The sequence below is a fragment of the Rhineura floridana genome, chromosome 3 (genome assembly GCF_030035675.1).
Source record: "Rhineura floridana isolate rRhiFlo1 chromosome 3, rRhiFlo1.hap2, whole genome shotgun sequence".
Lineage (NCBI taxonomy): Eukaryota > Metazoa > Chordata > Lepidosauria > Squamata > Rhineuridae > Rhineura > Rhineura floridana.
In genome coordinates, this window is record NC_084482.1 from 180,853,666 (window position 1) to 180,870,868 (window position 17,203).

Sequence of the window (17,203 nt, forward strand, 5' to 3'; positions counted from 1 at the left end):
AACTTCAGCTAGTGCAAAATGCGGCAGCCAGGTTGTTAACGAGGACCCGCTGGTCTGCGCATATAACACCTGTCCTGGCCCGCCTGCACTGGCTGCCTATTTGTTTCCGAGCCAGATTCAAGGTGCTGGTTTTGACCTATAAAGCCTTACACGGTGTGGGACCACAATACCTTGTGGAACACCTCTCCCGCTATGAACCTACCCGTTCACTTCGTTCAATATCCAAGGCCCTCCTCCGGGTACCAACTCATCAGGATGCCTGGAGGATTGTTATTAGATCTAGGGCCTTTTCTGTGGTGGCCCCCGAACTGTGGAACAGCCTACCTGTGGAGATACGCCTGGCGCCTTCGGTACTTTCTTTTAGGCGCCAGGTTAAGACCTGGCTATACTCCCAGGCATTTTAATGTTCAATGTGTTTCATTTAATTTTTTTTTTCGTTTAACTTGTTGCTGATTTTACTGTAATTTTATTGTAATATTGTATTTTAATCTTGTTTTGTTCACCGCCCAGAGAGCTATTCGCTATGGGCGGTTTAAAAATGAAATAAATGAAATGAAATGAGTGTAAATGTCAGGATCACAAAAGTCTGTTACATACATTTTGAGTTGTTTTTAGTTTAAGTTAGGAAGTGTTTCTTATTTTAAAATCTAAAATTTGCAAAATGTTTTGTCTTGTGGGCCAGATGCATGCATGGATCTTGATTCAGGCTGACATATTATTAATATTTATATTTTAAGAAATCCTTACAGGAAAGGAACTGTAGCTGTTGTTAGATGTTGTGCCAGCTTATGGAATTTCTTAATTCCACAATATGACTGCATGTATTCTTCTCTGTGGACCCAGTAGGGCACTGAATGTTTTCAGCCAGCATGATGTAAATTAATGCAAATCTTCCAAACAAAACAGGGCACAGACTCTAAAGATTAACCCCTTGATCTAGAGCAACTTAAATCCTCGAAAGGGTAGGTGGAACACTTGTGTGAGCATTTCAAAGTCATGAAATTGGAAGAAACCCCTGCATACACGGAAGCTCTGTGGCTTGTCCTAAACTCGTAGTAGAAGATTATGGCTTCAAAAAGAAGCAGTGGTAGCTGGTAAAGGAGCTGCCTGGCATTGGGGGAGGGGGGAGGCAGATTCCCAGCATTAACCTTTAGGCACTGGGAGACAGTGGTGGAAGTGGAGATTGCTGCAGCTGTTACCAAACTGTGGTTGTCCAGACATTGTCTGAAAACATGTCCCATCATTGCTAATGACTGCCCATGCTGGCTGGGACTGATGAGAGTGATATTCCAACAACACCTGGAAGGCCACAGGTTCCCCACCATTATGAGAGAGAAAGAGCAGACCTAAGTAGCCTGCATGGATCTCCTAGGTAGCATTACATGGTCTTCAGTCCCACAGAGCTTCATTCTTAAAAGGCATGCATACAAGCAGTTGGAAATGGCTGGGATGCACATCTCTGTAAACTGGGAACTTAGTGATATGGGAGCCCCCCCTACCCATGGGCCCCTATATTTAAACTGGCCTTGATAGTCAAGGCAAAAAATGTGTTTCCCCAGCCCCCGCCCCCCTTTAACTGGTTTGGCTGCTGCCTGTGCCAACTAAGTCAAAGACAAGTGTCTGGCAAAAATCTAAGATGTGCATATATGATTTCAGGTTTCCCGATTCACACACTAGCTGTTTTCCTGCCCTTTTCAAAATGCATGTAGGAGAAATTTAACTGTGGGGACATTGTGATTCAGGCTGCATTCCCAGCCCCGGCTGCTGGCTGGCAAGGCATCACAGAATAGTGGGGCTATCACTGTCTCTGTAGCCTTGCTGCAGATGCCAGCTGGGGTGGAACTTGGGTGACCAGGCACCAGTCTAAGGTTGGCACAACAAGCATGCCTGGATCATCCCTGATGCTATCAGTCAAGATCAAACATGTCCTCCTGATCAAATAGGAAGAAAGATTCTGATCGGGGGTGGGGAGAGATGGGGGGGTGGGGAGAGATGTGGGGCTGTGGCTGCTTTTTACATTTTAAAAAAAAGATTTTGCACAACTACAAGTGGAATGAAGCATCCTACATCGTTTGACCCTAAGTGAATGGCAAAGGCAGGGCTTTGTGTGGGTTTGGATTAGGATCTCAATCTTATTAAGGTAACTTTTCAAGACTGCTTATTCTCTTTTTTAAAAAAACTGCAGGGCATAAAAAAAGTCACAGAAAGTTTAAGAGGCGAAGCAAGATAAGACAGCAGCCCCCAGAGAGCATATTATCTGATGTGGAGACACTGAAACGTAGCTTGGCCTCAGCACAGTCTCTGGCATCCAATAAAAACAAGGCTGAGAAAAACACTTGCCGAAGAGCCAAGCGATTCCTCTCCTATCCTCGATACGTGGAGGTCATGGTGGTGGCAGACAGCCGGATGGTTGCTTATCATGGAGCAAATCTACAGCACTATATTTTGACATTAATGTCCATAGTAAGTATTAATATAAAGGTTGATGTGTAGATTTTAGTAGGCTTAATTGATCAATAATTTCCTGTTTTAAATCTCATTCATATACCTGGTATTGCAGTAGACTCCATCTAACACACTGTAACTGTATACTTGGAAAATTAGATATTAACTTGTAGATGTAGAAAATAAAAGATTGATGCAGTTCTGGAGTACTTCCAGTTGGAGGCTTAATTTGCAAGGTTTTTTTTAATAGTTACCAGATTTTCCCCAGAAAGGCTAAATCTGGATTAAATGGGAAAAATAGGGGCTAGAATTTTGATGCCAGTGATGTCATGCGGGCACTGAAAAAAACAAAAAACGTTGCATGCATGCAGTGGAGGCTGAGTATCTTGGACAGCTCCTTTAAAGTTTGGACTAAAACCCTGAGTGGATTCACTGCCCCACTGATATTGGAACTATTACCCCCCTCTGCATGCATGACGAGAACCCATCCCACAATAACAATAGTAACAATAGTTTCCAAATCACGTGAAGTATTAATTCTCCTCTGTTCAGCACTGGTTAGGCCTCATCTTGAGTACTGTGTCCAGTTCTGGTCTCCGCACTTCAAGAAGGATGCAGACAAACTGGAGCAGGTTCAGTGGAGGGCAACAAGGATGATCAGGGGACTGGAAACAAAGCCCTATGAGACTGAAAGAACTGGACATGTTCATCCTGGAGAAGAGAAGACTGAGGGAGATATGATAGCACTCTTCAAGTACTTGAAAGATTATCACACAGAGGAGGGCCGGGATCTCTTCTCGATCGTCCCAGAGTGCAAGACACGGAATAAAGGGCTCAAGTTGCAGGAAGCCAGATTTCAACTGAACATCAGGAAAAACCTCCTAACTGTTAGAGCCATACGACAATGGAACCAATTACCTAGAGAGGTAGTGGGCTCTCCAACACTGGAGGCATTCAAGAGGCAGCTGGACAGCTATCTGTCGGGAATGCTTTGATTTGGATTCCTGCATTGAGCAGGGGGGTTGGACTTGATGGCCTTATAGGCCCCTTCCAACTCTACTATTCTATGATTCTATAAACACCCATCCAGAGCTTGGAAAAGTTACTTTTTTGAACTACAACTCCCATCAGCTCAATCCAGTGGCCTTGCTGGCTGGGGCTGATGGGAGTTGTAGTTCAAAAAAGTAACTTTTCCAAGCTCTGCACCCATCTGGAAGCACCTGAGATCTGTGCGATTGAAGGCTTCCCTTGTAAACTATCTGTTGCAAGGTTTCTCCAGCATGTGATGGGGTGCTCCTTCTCAGACTTCCAGATAGGCTAGATGGAACCTTGCAGTACTGCAGGGGATTTCAGAGGGCAGCTTCTTTCTTTCCCATTGCACTTGCTCACTGAAACGGAGTGTTTCAGTGTTATGCAGCAGGGGTGGGGAACCCCTAGCCCAGGGGCAAAGGCAGCTCTTCAATAATAATAATAATAATTTAATTTGTGGGTTGCCTATCTGGCCAATGGCCACTCTAGGCGACGTACAATTTAACAACAATACATTACGTCATAATAAAATACATCATAAAATACAATATAACAATAAAACAATAAAACAGTTCCAGTACAGAGTAGTAGGCTATTCGTCGTAAAAATTTAACCCTCCCCGTAAGTCCCAAAGGCCTGTCTGAAGAGCCAGGTCTTCAAAGCTTGGCGGAATACATTCAGGGAAGGGGCATGTCGAAGGTCATACGGGAGGGAGTTCCAGAGAGTGGGGGCCGCCACTGAAAATGCCCTCTCTCTTGTCCCCGCCAACCTAGCTGTTTTTGTTGGCGGGATTGAGAGAAGGTCCTGTGTGGCTGATCTTGTTGGGCGGCATGGTTGGTGGCGCTGGAGGCGCTCCATCAGATAAACTGGGCTGAGACTGTATAGGGATTTAAAGGTTAATACCAACACCTTGAATTGGGCCCGGAAAATAACTGGAAGCCAGTGTAGGTCGAACAACACTGGGGTGATGTGTTCCCGGCGGTGACAGTTTGTAAGTAGTCGAGCCGCAGCATTTTGTATAAGTTGTAATTTCCGGACCGTTTTCAAGGGTAACCCCACGTAGAGCGCATTACAGTAATCCAACCGAGAGGTGACCAGGGCATGTACCACCAGTGGGAGCTGATGAGCAGGAAGGTAGGGCTGCAGTCTACGAATGAGGTGTAATTGATACCAAGCTGCCCGGCTCACTGCCGAAATCTGAGCCTCCATGGACAGCTTGGAATCAAGAACAACCCCAAGGCTGCGGACCTGGTCCTTCAGGGGCAATTTCACCCCGTCGAACACCAGGTCAACATCTCCCAGCCTTCCCTTGTCTCCCACGAGTAGCACCTCGGTCTTATCAGGATTCAACTTCAGCCTGTTCCTTCCCATCCATCCACTCACGGATTCCAGGCATTTGGACATGGTCTCCACAGCAGAGTCTGGTGAAGATTTAAACGAGAGATAGAGCTGAGTGTCATCCGCATATTGGTGACACTGCAGCCCAAATCTCCTGATGATTGTCCCCAGCGGCTTCATATAGATATTAAATAGCATGGGAGAGAGGATAGAGCCCTGTGGCACACCACAATTGAGAGGCCAAGGGTCTGAAACCTCCTCCCCCAATGCTACCTGTTGATGCCTGTCGGAAAGAAAGGAATGGAACCACCGTAGTACAGTGCCTCCTATTCCCGATTCCTCCAGGCGATGTAAAAGGATACTGTGGTCGACAGTATCAAAAGCCGCTGAGAGATCGAGGAGGACAAGAAAGGTGAATTCTCCCCTATCTAATGCCCTCCTCATATCATCAACCAGAGCGACCAATGCTGTTTCAGTTCCATGTCCAGTCCTGAAACCCGATTAGTATGGATCCAAATAATCCGTTTCATCCAAGTGTGTCGACAACTGATTAGCCACCACTCGCTCAATGATCTTGCCCAGGAATGGTAGATTCGAAATTGGGTGAAAGTTATTCAAAACTTGGGGATCCAAGGAGGACTTCTTTAAGATGGGCTTTACAATTGCCTCCTTGAGTGCTAATGGCATTACACCCTCCTCCAAGGATGCATTGACCACCGCCTTAATCCCCTCGCCCAATTTCTCTTTGCAGCTCACAAGGAGCCACGATGGGCAAGGATCAGTTAGACAGGTGGTAGGCTTCACAGTCGAGAGCACCTTGTCCACATCCTCAGAAGGAAGAGGTCGAAACCGATCCCATTTGACCGGATTGCAACTGGCCAACTCTGTTTCATTTACTGTGTCCACGGCGTACGGAATTGAGCTCCGTAAATGTTCGATTTTGTCGGCAAAGTGCTTTGCTAATTTGTCACAGGAGGCCTTAGACTGTTCCAAGGGTTCCTGAGCAACTGGACCGACCAGGCTTCGGACCACTTGGAACAACCTCCTGGGACAGCACTCTGCGGATGCAATAGAGGCAGCAAAGAACCTCTTCTTTTCTGCCTTTATTGCCACTTGGTAGGCAGTTACTGCTGCTCTAACCTGTGTCCGGACATCTTCGGAACGGGATTTCCGCCACCGGCATTCTAGTCGTCTCACCTCCTGTCTCAGATTTCGCAACCGTGGAGTATACCAAGGTGCTAACTGAGTTCTGTTCAGGGGTAGAGGACGTTTCGGCGCCACGCGGTCCAGAGCCCTGGTGATCCCCTCATTCCACTCCATCACCAGGGTATCGACCGTGCGGCCTTCAGCAGGTTCCAATTCCCCAAGCGCAGTCAGGAATCCTTCTGGATCCATTAGGCGTCTGGGGCGGACCATTCTAATAGGTCCTTTTCCCCTACGGAGGGTGTGTGGTATCGAGAAGTCTATATTTACCAGATAGTGGTCTGACCATGACACAGGGGTGGAAGAAGCCACCCCCAACTTCAGAACACTTCCCTCCCCTCCCAGGACAAATATAAGGTCGAGAGCATGACCGGCTACATGGGTGGGCCCAATATTACTAAGGTGCAGTTCCCAGGAAGCCATGGTTTCCAGGAAATCCCGAGGGGCTCCTACAAGAGTGGCCTCAGCATGTACATTGAAGTCCCCGAGAATTAACAGCTCTGGGGACAACGCACGTACAGCCGAGACCATCTCTAGCACCTCGGCCAGGGAGTCTGCTGTGCAGCGGGGTGGGCGGTACACAAGCAGGATCCCCAAACTGCCCTTCGGACCCAACCTCCAGTACATGCAGTCAACAAACTTAGTCCTATGAAGAGGAGGTCTGGTAAAAACTAGAGACTCCCGATAGATGACTGCCACACCCCCTCCCCGCCTTCCCACCCTCGGTTGTTGTGCATAACGGAAACCCGGCGGACACATGGCCTCAAGAATGGGAGCTGAGGCCTCATCCAGCCAGGTCTCCGTAATACATGCCAGGTCTGCTTGCCCATCCAAGATTATATCATGGATATGCGATTTTTTTGTACTACAGACCTGGCATTACACAACAACAATCGAAGGTCGGTAGGAATCCTGCATCCCCCAGTTGTTGTCTGGTTCTGAACAGACCCGGAACATGGGATGGGTATTACACATCTATCCCGTGTTCCCCTCATCTGGCATGGTCTGCCAACAGTACCATTCCAGCGTCTGCCGCCCACTCTTTCTATAGTTTGGCCCCTCACCCTCCCTGTCACATCCCCCCCTGACTTGCACATGCCCCTGTCCCTGTTCGCCAATCAGACAGGCCACCCACCCTAAAACAATAATGAGCCAGAGACCCGCCTCTAACACTCTGATACTGCTAAATTAAATTTAAATTAAAATTAAAAATCATTACAATTCCCCCACAACCACACATCCACACATCCATACATCCCCACAGTCAAAATCAGCCCCAAATCAACACAAGTAGTCCTAGTCTTGGCAGTGGTGGCAATAATAAAGATGACAATCTTCCTTCGGTTGCTGGGCCGCACCCAGAGCCTGGCTGCCCTCCACGCGCTCCCACCGCCGCCGGGCCGATGTCCTCCGCGGCTCTTCTACGCTGCCACCCCGACCGTTCTCCTGGCGCCTCACACCGAGTCCAGGGCCCGGCTGTTTTCTGCGGCGCTCTCACCACCGCCAGGCCGTTACTCTCTACAGCCCTCCACACCACAGGCAGGGGGAGCAGGCTAGGCGCTCTCCCACCACCACCTGGCTGATGTTCTGGCCGTCCGTCACACTGCTCCCTCACTGCCACCAAAACCAGACCCTAAGGTAGGGGGGATGGCCATAAAGGGGGGTGGGCTTCTCAGCTCAACACTACCCCCCTCTTATAGTCCCAAAAGGTGTTAAAGGGGGATAAACTTGATGTTAAAAAAGCGGCTTACAGAGCTCTAAGTAGAAGGCAAATAGAGTGTTGTAGTTCTCTCTCCCCTCCCAACTGTTCTTAACGCCGATCTGTAGGCTAGAGGCTGCTGCTGGGCTGCTGGGTGTGAGAGGCAACCAAACGCTGCAACTCTCTCTCTTTCTCAGCTGCTCTCAGCGTCGTTCTTGTAATTTCCAACTAAAGCTGCCAAAACAAGTTTGTATTCCAGGCCTTTCTGTCTAGCCCTTGGCTCTCCCTGCAGGCCATGCAACCTCCCAAGGCACACCCATCATCAGCCCTGCTTGAGTGTTTTTTGCCTGGCTAGAAAGTGGGCTTAAATTCTGATCATGCTTGGCTGGAAAGAGGACAGAGAGGAATGTCTGAGTGTGTGTAGAAAGAAACTAGAAACCGCTAAAATTCACATTTGTTGCTCTGCCCGCTTTTGCCTCTGGCTCCACCCACTACTGGCAAGTGGCCCCAGAAGGGAAAGCTGCCTTGAGGCTAAAAGAAGGTTCCCACCCCCGCTATGAAACTGTTACCTATTCCAACCTGTGCTGTCTGATGTATAAGTCCCAACATTTCTTCCTTTGACAGTTGAAGCATTTCATCCCTTGAATTCTTGCATATTTTCTAGTCTTCACTGTGTCTGCTTCAGGGGTGGGGAGCCTGTTCAGTTCAAGGGCTGCCTAACCTAAGCTGCATGCCAGTGGTGGTGGTGGTGGAGCCAGATGGAAAAGTGGGTGGGGCAATTAGGAAAGGGCTAGAATTCTGCCCAATTCAGATTTGGTACCAAATTTTCCATTAATTCGCTTATTCTCTATCATTGCAGATTGGATTTTTATGTAGCAATTTTCCATGGCTATTTTTGAAAATGGATTTTTTTTTTAAAAAAAATGCCTCTAAAATATTGATATTAAGAACAATAATTTGATTGATATTTCATTTATCAATATTTATTTTCAGAATATTGACGTTCTCTTTCAAAATGCTGATATTTCTTTTAAAACTATTGATATTTCTTTTCAAAATATCAGTATTACCATCAATATTTTTTGTGAGGGAAAAAATGGATTGCTGAAAGCAGTGGCTAGCAGACAGAGAATGAACTCAAATTGATATTGGCCTGTTAGGTTGACAGGATACTTTCAAACCGGCACCAACCAACATATCCTATCCCTAGGGGCAAGAGATGTGACTCTTCCCTTTGTACCGTAGGCTGCATTCCAGCCATTCAAAAGCCAGAGGTTTCTACACAAACACAGACCTCTCCATTCTCTGTCCAGACAAGCAAGAGCCATTGTCATAGGTCAAGGACACATTCAAGCCAGGCAAAAGCACTCGAGGGAGTGGAGGAGTCTGGTGAGGAGTGTGGCCTGTGGAGAGAGTCCTGAGGGCCAGATAGAGACACCTGGAGGGTGGTACTGGACCCTGAGGGTCCCCACCCCAATCAGAATCTGTCCTTCGTGGAAAGTGCTTCTTGAAGTCAACATTAAATCAGGTGTAGACAAGCACATGCGGCTTTTTACATTGGCGTTTTTTTAAATCAGTTCTTTGCTTGTTTGTATAGTGTTAACATTAACTTTTCAAAATTCATCTTTTATGCAGGTAGCTTCTATCTATAAAGACCCAAGCATTGGAAATTTAATTAATATTGTTATTGTGAAATTGACCGTCATACATAATGAACAGGTACTTACTTCCACACTTTCCCCCCTCTCTTTCTCTGTTTGGCATATCTCTAGTAACTTCTTATTCTTAATCATTATTCCTTCAAGTACATACTTGACAATGAGAAAAAACACAAAGTGCCTTTTGCAAAGGCTCACTGAGATTTGTGTTACTGAGACTTGGGTGAATGGGGCAGGTAATTTAAGCTTGTCTCAGTCACAGGGGCCCACAGAGTTTGGCTCGCCTTGGGGCTCAACTTGACATAGGAACGTAGGAAACTGTCTTATTCTGGCCAGCACTGGCTCTCTAGAGTTTCAGACAATCCTATCAGGAGATGCCGGGGATTGAACCAGGGACCTTCTACATGCAAAGCAGACGCTCTACTAATGAGGAATTGTTCTTTCTTATGCTGTTGTTCACATTTTTATCCCTTGTGTGATTTAAAAAAAAAATACTTGCAGGGCCCCCCAAGCCAGATCCAAGTGAAAGTGGGGTGGGACTCTTTGCCACTGCTACAGTCCCAGTCAGAATCAAGGGGCCTTATCCCTGCTATTTGCAATGGCGGGACAGCTCCCGCTTATTAATTATTTGTTGCACCTGGTGTTGCTCAGGAAACTTAAGGAACTAAAAAATTAGTGCAGTTTTGAAATCGGTTAAAATCAGTGTGGTTTTGGAAGATTAAATTCTTCATCTTGATTCAAATGGCATCTAGTTGTATCCTTGATCTCAGGAACCAGAATGCAAAATTTGGTTACACTACCTTAAGACGTGTCCAAATGCATAGTTAACAACTTTCCAAAATATATAGCAGATTATTTAAAAAAAAAAAATCACAAAAAAGCCAGTGACAGGAATAGCATCATGTCTAGCCTGGCCCTTAGTATCCAGCCAAAATCTGTGTTCATCTTGACCTGACCATGAAGGAAGAATGGCCTCAACTCTGAACTTCAAAGGCAATGTCTCCAAAGTAGGGCATGATGGCAGGGATGAATGATACCTTGTACGTGACTTCCTGTGCTTAGAGGTGCTCCCCGAAGGGCATCACCACATAGAAGATCCTCAACTTTCCTCCTGAGCTTGGAGCTGGTGAGCACCCTCCCCATCGCACCTCCTCTGCCTCTGTGGCCACTTTGGCTGCAGTCTCCTCCTTTTTCTCCTTACCACTTCCCCACTCCAGCCATTGAACATAAGAACAGCCTGGCTGCTGGATCAAACCAAAGGCCCATCTAGTCCAGCATCCTGTTGCCACAGTGGCCAGTTGAATTTTTATTATTCATAATAATATTTTTTAAATGGTGAAATAATGTCAATGATATGTAGATGCTGCAAGCAACAACAACACACACGCATGCACAAGGAGCACCAATCCTACAACAAACACCCATCTGGAAGCAATCCAGATCTGTGCAATTGAATGCTTCCCTCATAAACAAGCTCTTGCAGTCCATCCCAAGCTCCTAGCAGCCTAGATAGAGCCTTGCCGTACTACTGGTGGGGAGAGAGAGAGAGAGTTGCTATTTTTCTGTATTCTGTGTGCTTTCATTTTCTCTTACGGTTGCCCATCTCAAAGATCTGTTGTCAGGCAGAAAGGTGGACCATAAATATAAAATAAAACCATTGATAAACAGGAGACATGGCACAGGGAAGAAGAGGGACTGGGAAGGATAGGAAGTCCTAATCGTTTGTCATGTACATTTTATACCTAGGATGGCCCTTCCATATCTTACAATGCTCAGACGACACTGAAAAACTTTTGTCAATGGCAGCAAACTCAGAACCACCCTAATGAAGAGCATCCTGATAAACATGACACTGCTGTATTAGTGACAAGGTATGTCATGGACAGATTTTTTTAGGGGTGTGTGTGTTTCACTATAATTGCTGTTTGGATACCATGCTTTCATCATGTTATAGTTTAGTAATGCATAGTCTGTAATAATTGAAATATTGAGGCATAGAGGCAGAAGATACTGATGTGTAGCTTTTGCAGTGATGCGAACGGGCACCAAGCAGTAGGTATGGGGACAAAATTAGTTTCAGTTCACATTTAAAGGGGAACCCAACTAATTTGCACTTTCCGAAACAATTAGCGATCTGAAACACGGTCACCCTTTGAAATTCTGACTTCTCTGAATTTTGCAATCCAGCTCTTCAGCCAACTAATGTTATCCAAAATGCGTTTACTAGAGTAAAGCAGGCATAAAAATCATATATTGATGAAGATAACACAAAAATACATTGTACCAGGGAAACTACTTTGCAAAAATGTGTATATTAGGCACAATTGCATACAAATGCATACATTAGGAGAAATTTGCACTAAAATGCTGATAAATTTTCATGAGGATTTAAAAGAAAATCGCAAATTGATGTGGAAATGTGAAGAGCTGGATTTAAGACTGGAAAAATGAGAAACTGAGAGAAACTGAAATTAGACAGAGTTGTCCATCCCTACCAAGGGACAATGTGGTTTTCTGAAGTGAATGGATACCACCCCATTACTCAGTCCACATTTTGCACAATGTTCATTGGTTGAACCCAGCTTGAGTCTTGCATGTTTTGGTGCAAAGCTTGTAACATATGCAAAGTTTCTTATTAAGCAACACCATTTAGCGATAAAGATGATGCTTTCTCCTTTTCAGAAAAGGAGAGGTCTTGGGGGAAGGATGTCAAGCTGGGGGCGGAAGTGGCTTTGTGAATGCATAAGCATTTGCACTACAGCTGTGGATGAAGGCCCTGATCTAACACTTACACATCTTTTTTTCATTGTATCTTTAACAGTCTCCCAGTTGCATACTATGTTTTACATGTGTAGAATTTTAAAATGCAGGGGGCAGTGGGGGAGTTGGGAAGAGCTGCTGGACTAAAAGTGAAAAAAAGAAAAAAAACTCTGTGTGCAAGTTTTAATACAGATCAACTGAAAACCTAATTAGTCATGGGCTGTAGATTCTAAGTGGGAAAAACTGAAGTAAATGTTTGTCTGTGGGATAAGTTATAAACACATACAGTACCACAGCATATCTAATGGCTTAAGATAGTTAAAACATCAACTGTTTTAGTGGGAGGTATAAGAGGCTCTCAAGTCCAGTTTTCCCTAGCCTGGTGCCCTCCAGCTGTTTTAGACTACAACTCCCTGTCATTGGCCGTGCTGACTGGGGGGGGGATGGAGGGAGTTGTATTCTGAAACAGCTGGAGGGCACCAGGTTGGGAAAAGCTGCTGTAGCCAGTTCAGTTTAGTGATGCATTGTGTCAGCAATATTATGAGCTGGACACCACCAGCTGCCTCCATGACTTCAAATCAGGCCAGATGCCCTGTGCATGGGAAGCATTGTTAGCTACCTTGAGGACAACATGAGTTCAATTTTACTCCTGGACACACTGAAAAAATGAATGGAAAGGTCGATTTGGTTGCTTCTTCATTTCCTTTATACATTTTAGATAGTCAGTGATTAAGAGTAATGCACACAGCGCTCATTCAGCTATACGTGCAGGGCCTTCGTATTTTGCATTGAAAGTTTTATTGAGGTGATTGCTCTTGTCTCAAGAGGACATTATAATGCTGGAAAATATCTTAATGTGACATGATCAGTACTTAATGATAATTCTTTGAAAATGCAAATTGGATTTTTATTCTTGCTTTTTTAATATACTGTTCTCCGTGTCCTGAACCTTTGGAAGTGGGCAGGCTATATATTGAAATAAATGTCAAGCAAGAAACTGAGAGCAATATAATTAAATGCTATATATTTGTTATTGTGTTCTAAATGCTAACTTGCATGGAAATTAAAAGCATCAAGTCTGTTTTGCTTTCAGACAGGATATTTGTAGAGCTCACGAGAAATGTGATACTTTAGGTAAGCCTAATCTCCTTTTCCTAACTCTTTAAGGTGTCAATGTTAACATGTTTTTCACAGAATGTTGTGCACCTTTATTTAGAGAGCAAACTCTTTTGTTGTTGTTGTTTTTGCTTTTGCAGGTCTGGCTGAACTGGGTACAGTCTGTGATCCGTACCGGAGCTGTTCAATTAGTGAAGACAGTGGACTAAGTACTGCTTTTACAATTGCACATGAACTTGGCCATGTGTATGTTCTATAAAAACATAGATATATTTAAAAACAATAGCATGGGGATATAAATAATTTGCATGTTAAACAGAATTAATTAGGGGGAGTGGTGCTGGATATGGTCCTGGGGACTACAGATGAAGTGGAGGGTTGGCGGAAATCCCCCACCATGAGAATGGAGGAGCATCTTCAGGGTCCAAGCCATTGTTTTTCCAGCATCTGAAATTATGATATCAGCATTAAATACTCTAGTGGAAAATGTTTTGAAAAGTGAGACAATGAATGCTGACATTTTCGGTGTTGAGTGGTTGTAGATTACCATTTCTTATGCCATTGATGTTGCTAACCTGATTGGGGGAGCATGTAACTCCATGGAATGTTGGTTACACTGTCCAGCCATAAGGTGGGGCAATTTTTGCTACATCTTTGCTTTTCTGGATTTCTGATCAATTTTGAATGTAGGGTAGTACAAAAAATAACTGCTTTCCCTTGTGGTTGTTTTTGAAAATATTTTGTAAATTACATAAAATGTTAACACACTAAAAATTGCATATTCATGCCCTGAATTAAGAACCTATCATTAGTTAGCTTGCAGTAAGTGAGCATGTGAGACCTGGGCAAATGCCAGCCCAGTTTAATTTAATTGCATATGAAATGACATTGCATTTTTGGTCACACTCTGTAAATCCTGTACAGTTTGCCCCCCATCCCAGATCATTGGTAGGGTGTCCTGACATGCAGTGTTTCATCAATAATTATAAAATATTGTTTCATTTGCATAGTTGGCTATACTTTGTATCTTCGTGTGTGTGTGTCACACGAAAGGAGGAGTTTTGGCGACCTGTGGGAGAGCAGGGAGAGCTCTGGTGACCCCTGTGGGAGGAGGAAGGCGCTCTGGTGACCCCTGTGGGTAGGGAAGAGGACAGCTCTGGCAACCCATGTGGGGGGAGGGGGGAACCTTTGGCAGCCTGTGGGGGGTGGGGGACCTTTGGTGATGGTAGGTGGGGTTGGTGAGCAAACTGAGCAGGGGCAGCAGCCCCTAGTTTCTAAATAAAAACCTATAGAGTGCTGTACCAGGTGTGGGGAACCTTTGGCTCTCCATATGTTTCTGAACTACAACTCCCATCATCCCTGGCCATTGTCCATATTTGCTGGGGGTAGCTGCGGTTGTAGATTAACAACATCTGGAGGACAAAGATTCCCTCACCTGGTACAGACACTCTATAGGTTTTTATGTAGAAACTAGGGGCTGCTGCCCCTGGTCTGATTAAGATTGGTAATTTTTATTGCCTGCTCTTCACCAATAAGTCCCAGGGCAGGTTACAAAATCTAAAATATAATATTAAAAAGAATTAAAACACATTTCAGTCACAAGAATACGGTGGGTTCTAAAAACATACACTTCAGGAACCAAAGGCCAGGGTAAAGAGGTGGGTCTTTAGCATTTGCTGAAAACTGTATAAACAAAGCTGCCAAACACATCTCTGTAGGGAGGGAATTCCACAACTTAGGGGCTGCCACAGAGAAAGCCCTCTCCTGGGGCACCCCCCAAACATCTGAGGGTGGCAGAACTACCAAGAAGCCTCCCTCTGCTGATCTTAACACCCTAGAGGGTCTGTAGGGAACGAGACGATCTCTGAGATATATGTATATATTATTATTTATTGCACTTTTAGACTGCCCTATAGCAACAGGCTCTCAGGGCGGTGTACAACAAGATAAAAACACATTTAAAACCAGCGAATGTGAATACAACATATAAATATAAAACACATTAAAAACAGATTAAGACAAAATTAATAAAAATTACAATAATTAACTATAACATTAAAATTAAAACAAGACTAAAATGCCTGGGCAAAGAGGTAGGTCTTTACGTGGCGCCAAAAAGATATCAAAGAAGGCGCCAGGCGTATCTCGTCAGGGAGGGCATTCCATAATTCCATATATATTGCAGCAGAGTGCAAAAGTAACTGATCTGTTAATACTGGTAGTTGAAAGAGTAAAGAAACTTAAGGTTTATTACTACAAAGAGGTAAAGTCATGCATGCTGAAGCAGTCATGTGTTTTGCACTCAGGGAGCCATTACTAACAATCCGAGAAGGAAAACAGGTGATGGACAGATTAAGATGGTCCACTGGATTCCTGAATGCCCCAGGGGAGTTCCCATTAAATAGAGCAGGTGACCCTGTTGAAGCCCTTGTCACACTGTAGAACAATGAAGCATGTCTGGCTGTTCGTTGGCCCTGAGCACCCTCTCTGGCATTATGGAATCCGGTTTGTGCCTTGATACACTAGTGAACTAAGGGCAATGAAACAGGCTGGACGATGGCTACAGCACAAGTTGTGAAAGATGTGCTGTGAGGTTGTTGGGGCACGAGTAAAACATCATAACCATGCCTGCTGTGTGGCAGTGAGGGTGGCAAAGTCTCTGCCACCATTGCATTCTCAAGTAGCCGTCCAGTGTAGCTTTTCTGTATTTTCAGGGGTCTGTTGACATCAACTCCAAGAAATGGAGTTTTACACCTTTCAGAGGCCCACTGTGAATTGTTTGCAAGGCATTTTGAGGGTAACGTTGCTTGCCTCCATAGCAAACTTGATACCCATCTACGTCTACTGTAGTTCCCAGTGAGGTATCCAGTGCAATGTCTGCTGTAACTTCTTGGGATCAGTTTCAGTTGATACGGCCTGATGACATGGACAAAGTGCTTGTGACAATGCAGCCAGCAACGTGTCCTCTCAACACTTGCTCTTCTTGGCTTATTACAACTTGCCGAGGGGGTTTGACCGAGTTGATCCAGGGTGTGGTCAACACATGGTTGCAGAAGGGAGTGGTTCCAACTGCCCTGAGAGAGGCTGTGATCTGACCACTCCTGAAAAAGCCCACCCTGGACCCATTGGTTTGTGACAACTACCACCCAGTCACAAATACCCCCTTTCAGGGAAGGTGATTGAGAAGGCTGTGACACAGCAATTGCAAGTACTCTTGGATGAAACAGATTATCTTGACTCATTCCAATCTGGGTTCATGCCTGGTTATGGGACTGAATCGGTCTCGTTCGCCCTGATAGATGACCTTTATCAAGGGAAGGATAGGAGAAGGGCAACCCTGTTATTCTTACATGATCTCTTGGCAGCTTTTGATACCATTGACCATGGTATCCTTCTGAGCCGACTTAGTGAGATGGGTATTGGAGGCACTGTTTTACAATCCTATCTCCAGGATCATTTTCAGAGAACAGCATTGAGCAATTGTCTTTCGGTTGGCAACGTCCAAGCTACATTAGTGCAATGCAGGCCTATGGGATCTCTGGGGCGGGTTAGTTATTAATGTTGTTATTAATTGGTAGAGTGGTGTTTAGATGAATGATGGTCTTATTGATTGTATATTGTATTTTATTGTTTTAATGTACGTCGCCTAGAGTGGCCGTTAATTCGGCCAGATAGGCGACTCATAAATAAAATTTTATTATTATTATTATTATTAATGTAGGGCTACCCTTGAGGTTGGTCCAGAAGCTGCAGCTGGAGCAAAATGCAGCAGCATGACTGCTCGCTGGAGCAAGGTATTGCCAACACGTCACCCTGCTGCTGAAAGAATTGCATTGGCTGCCCATTGCCCACTGGGCCAAATTCAAGGTTCTGATTTTGGTGTACAAACTCTTAACACAGTTTGGGACCAGGATACCTGAAAGATCTTACCCCTTATATACTCAGTTGATCACTG

General features: G+C 44.9%; 1 protein-coding gene across 2 annotated transcripts in view; it reads left to right on the forward strand.

Moving 5' to 3' along the window:
• ADAMTS9 (ADAM metallopeptidase with thrombospondin type 1 motif 9) overlaps positions 1-17,203 on the forward strand; it is a 186,558-nt gene that overhangs the window by 32,164 nt on the left and 137,191 nt on the right. For both annotated transcript variants that reach the window (XM_061618724.1, XM_061618725.1), the window contains exons 4-8: positions 2,186-2,463; positions 9,350-9,433; positions 11,119-11,243; positions 13,226-13,266; positions 13,389-13,494. In XM_061618724.1, the coding sequence (XP_061474708.1) occupies positions 2,186-2,463; positions 9,350-9,433; positions 11,119-11,243; positions 13,226-13,266; positions 13,389-13,494 (634 nt within the window). The remainder of the gene's footprint in view (positions 1-2,185; positions 2,464-9,349; positions 9,434-11,118; positions 11,244-13,225; positions 13,267-13,388; positions 13,495-17,203) is intronic.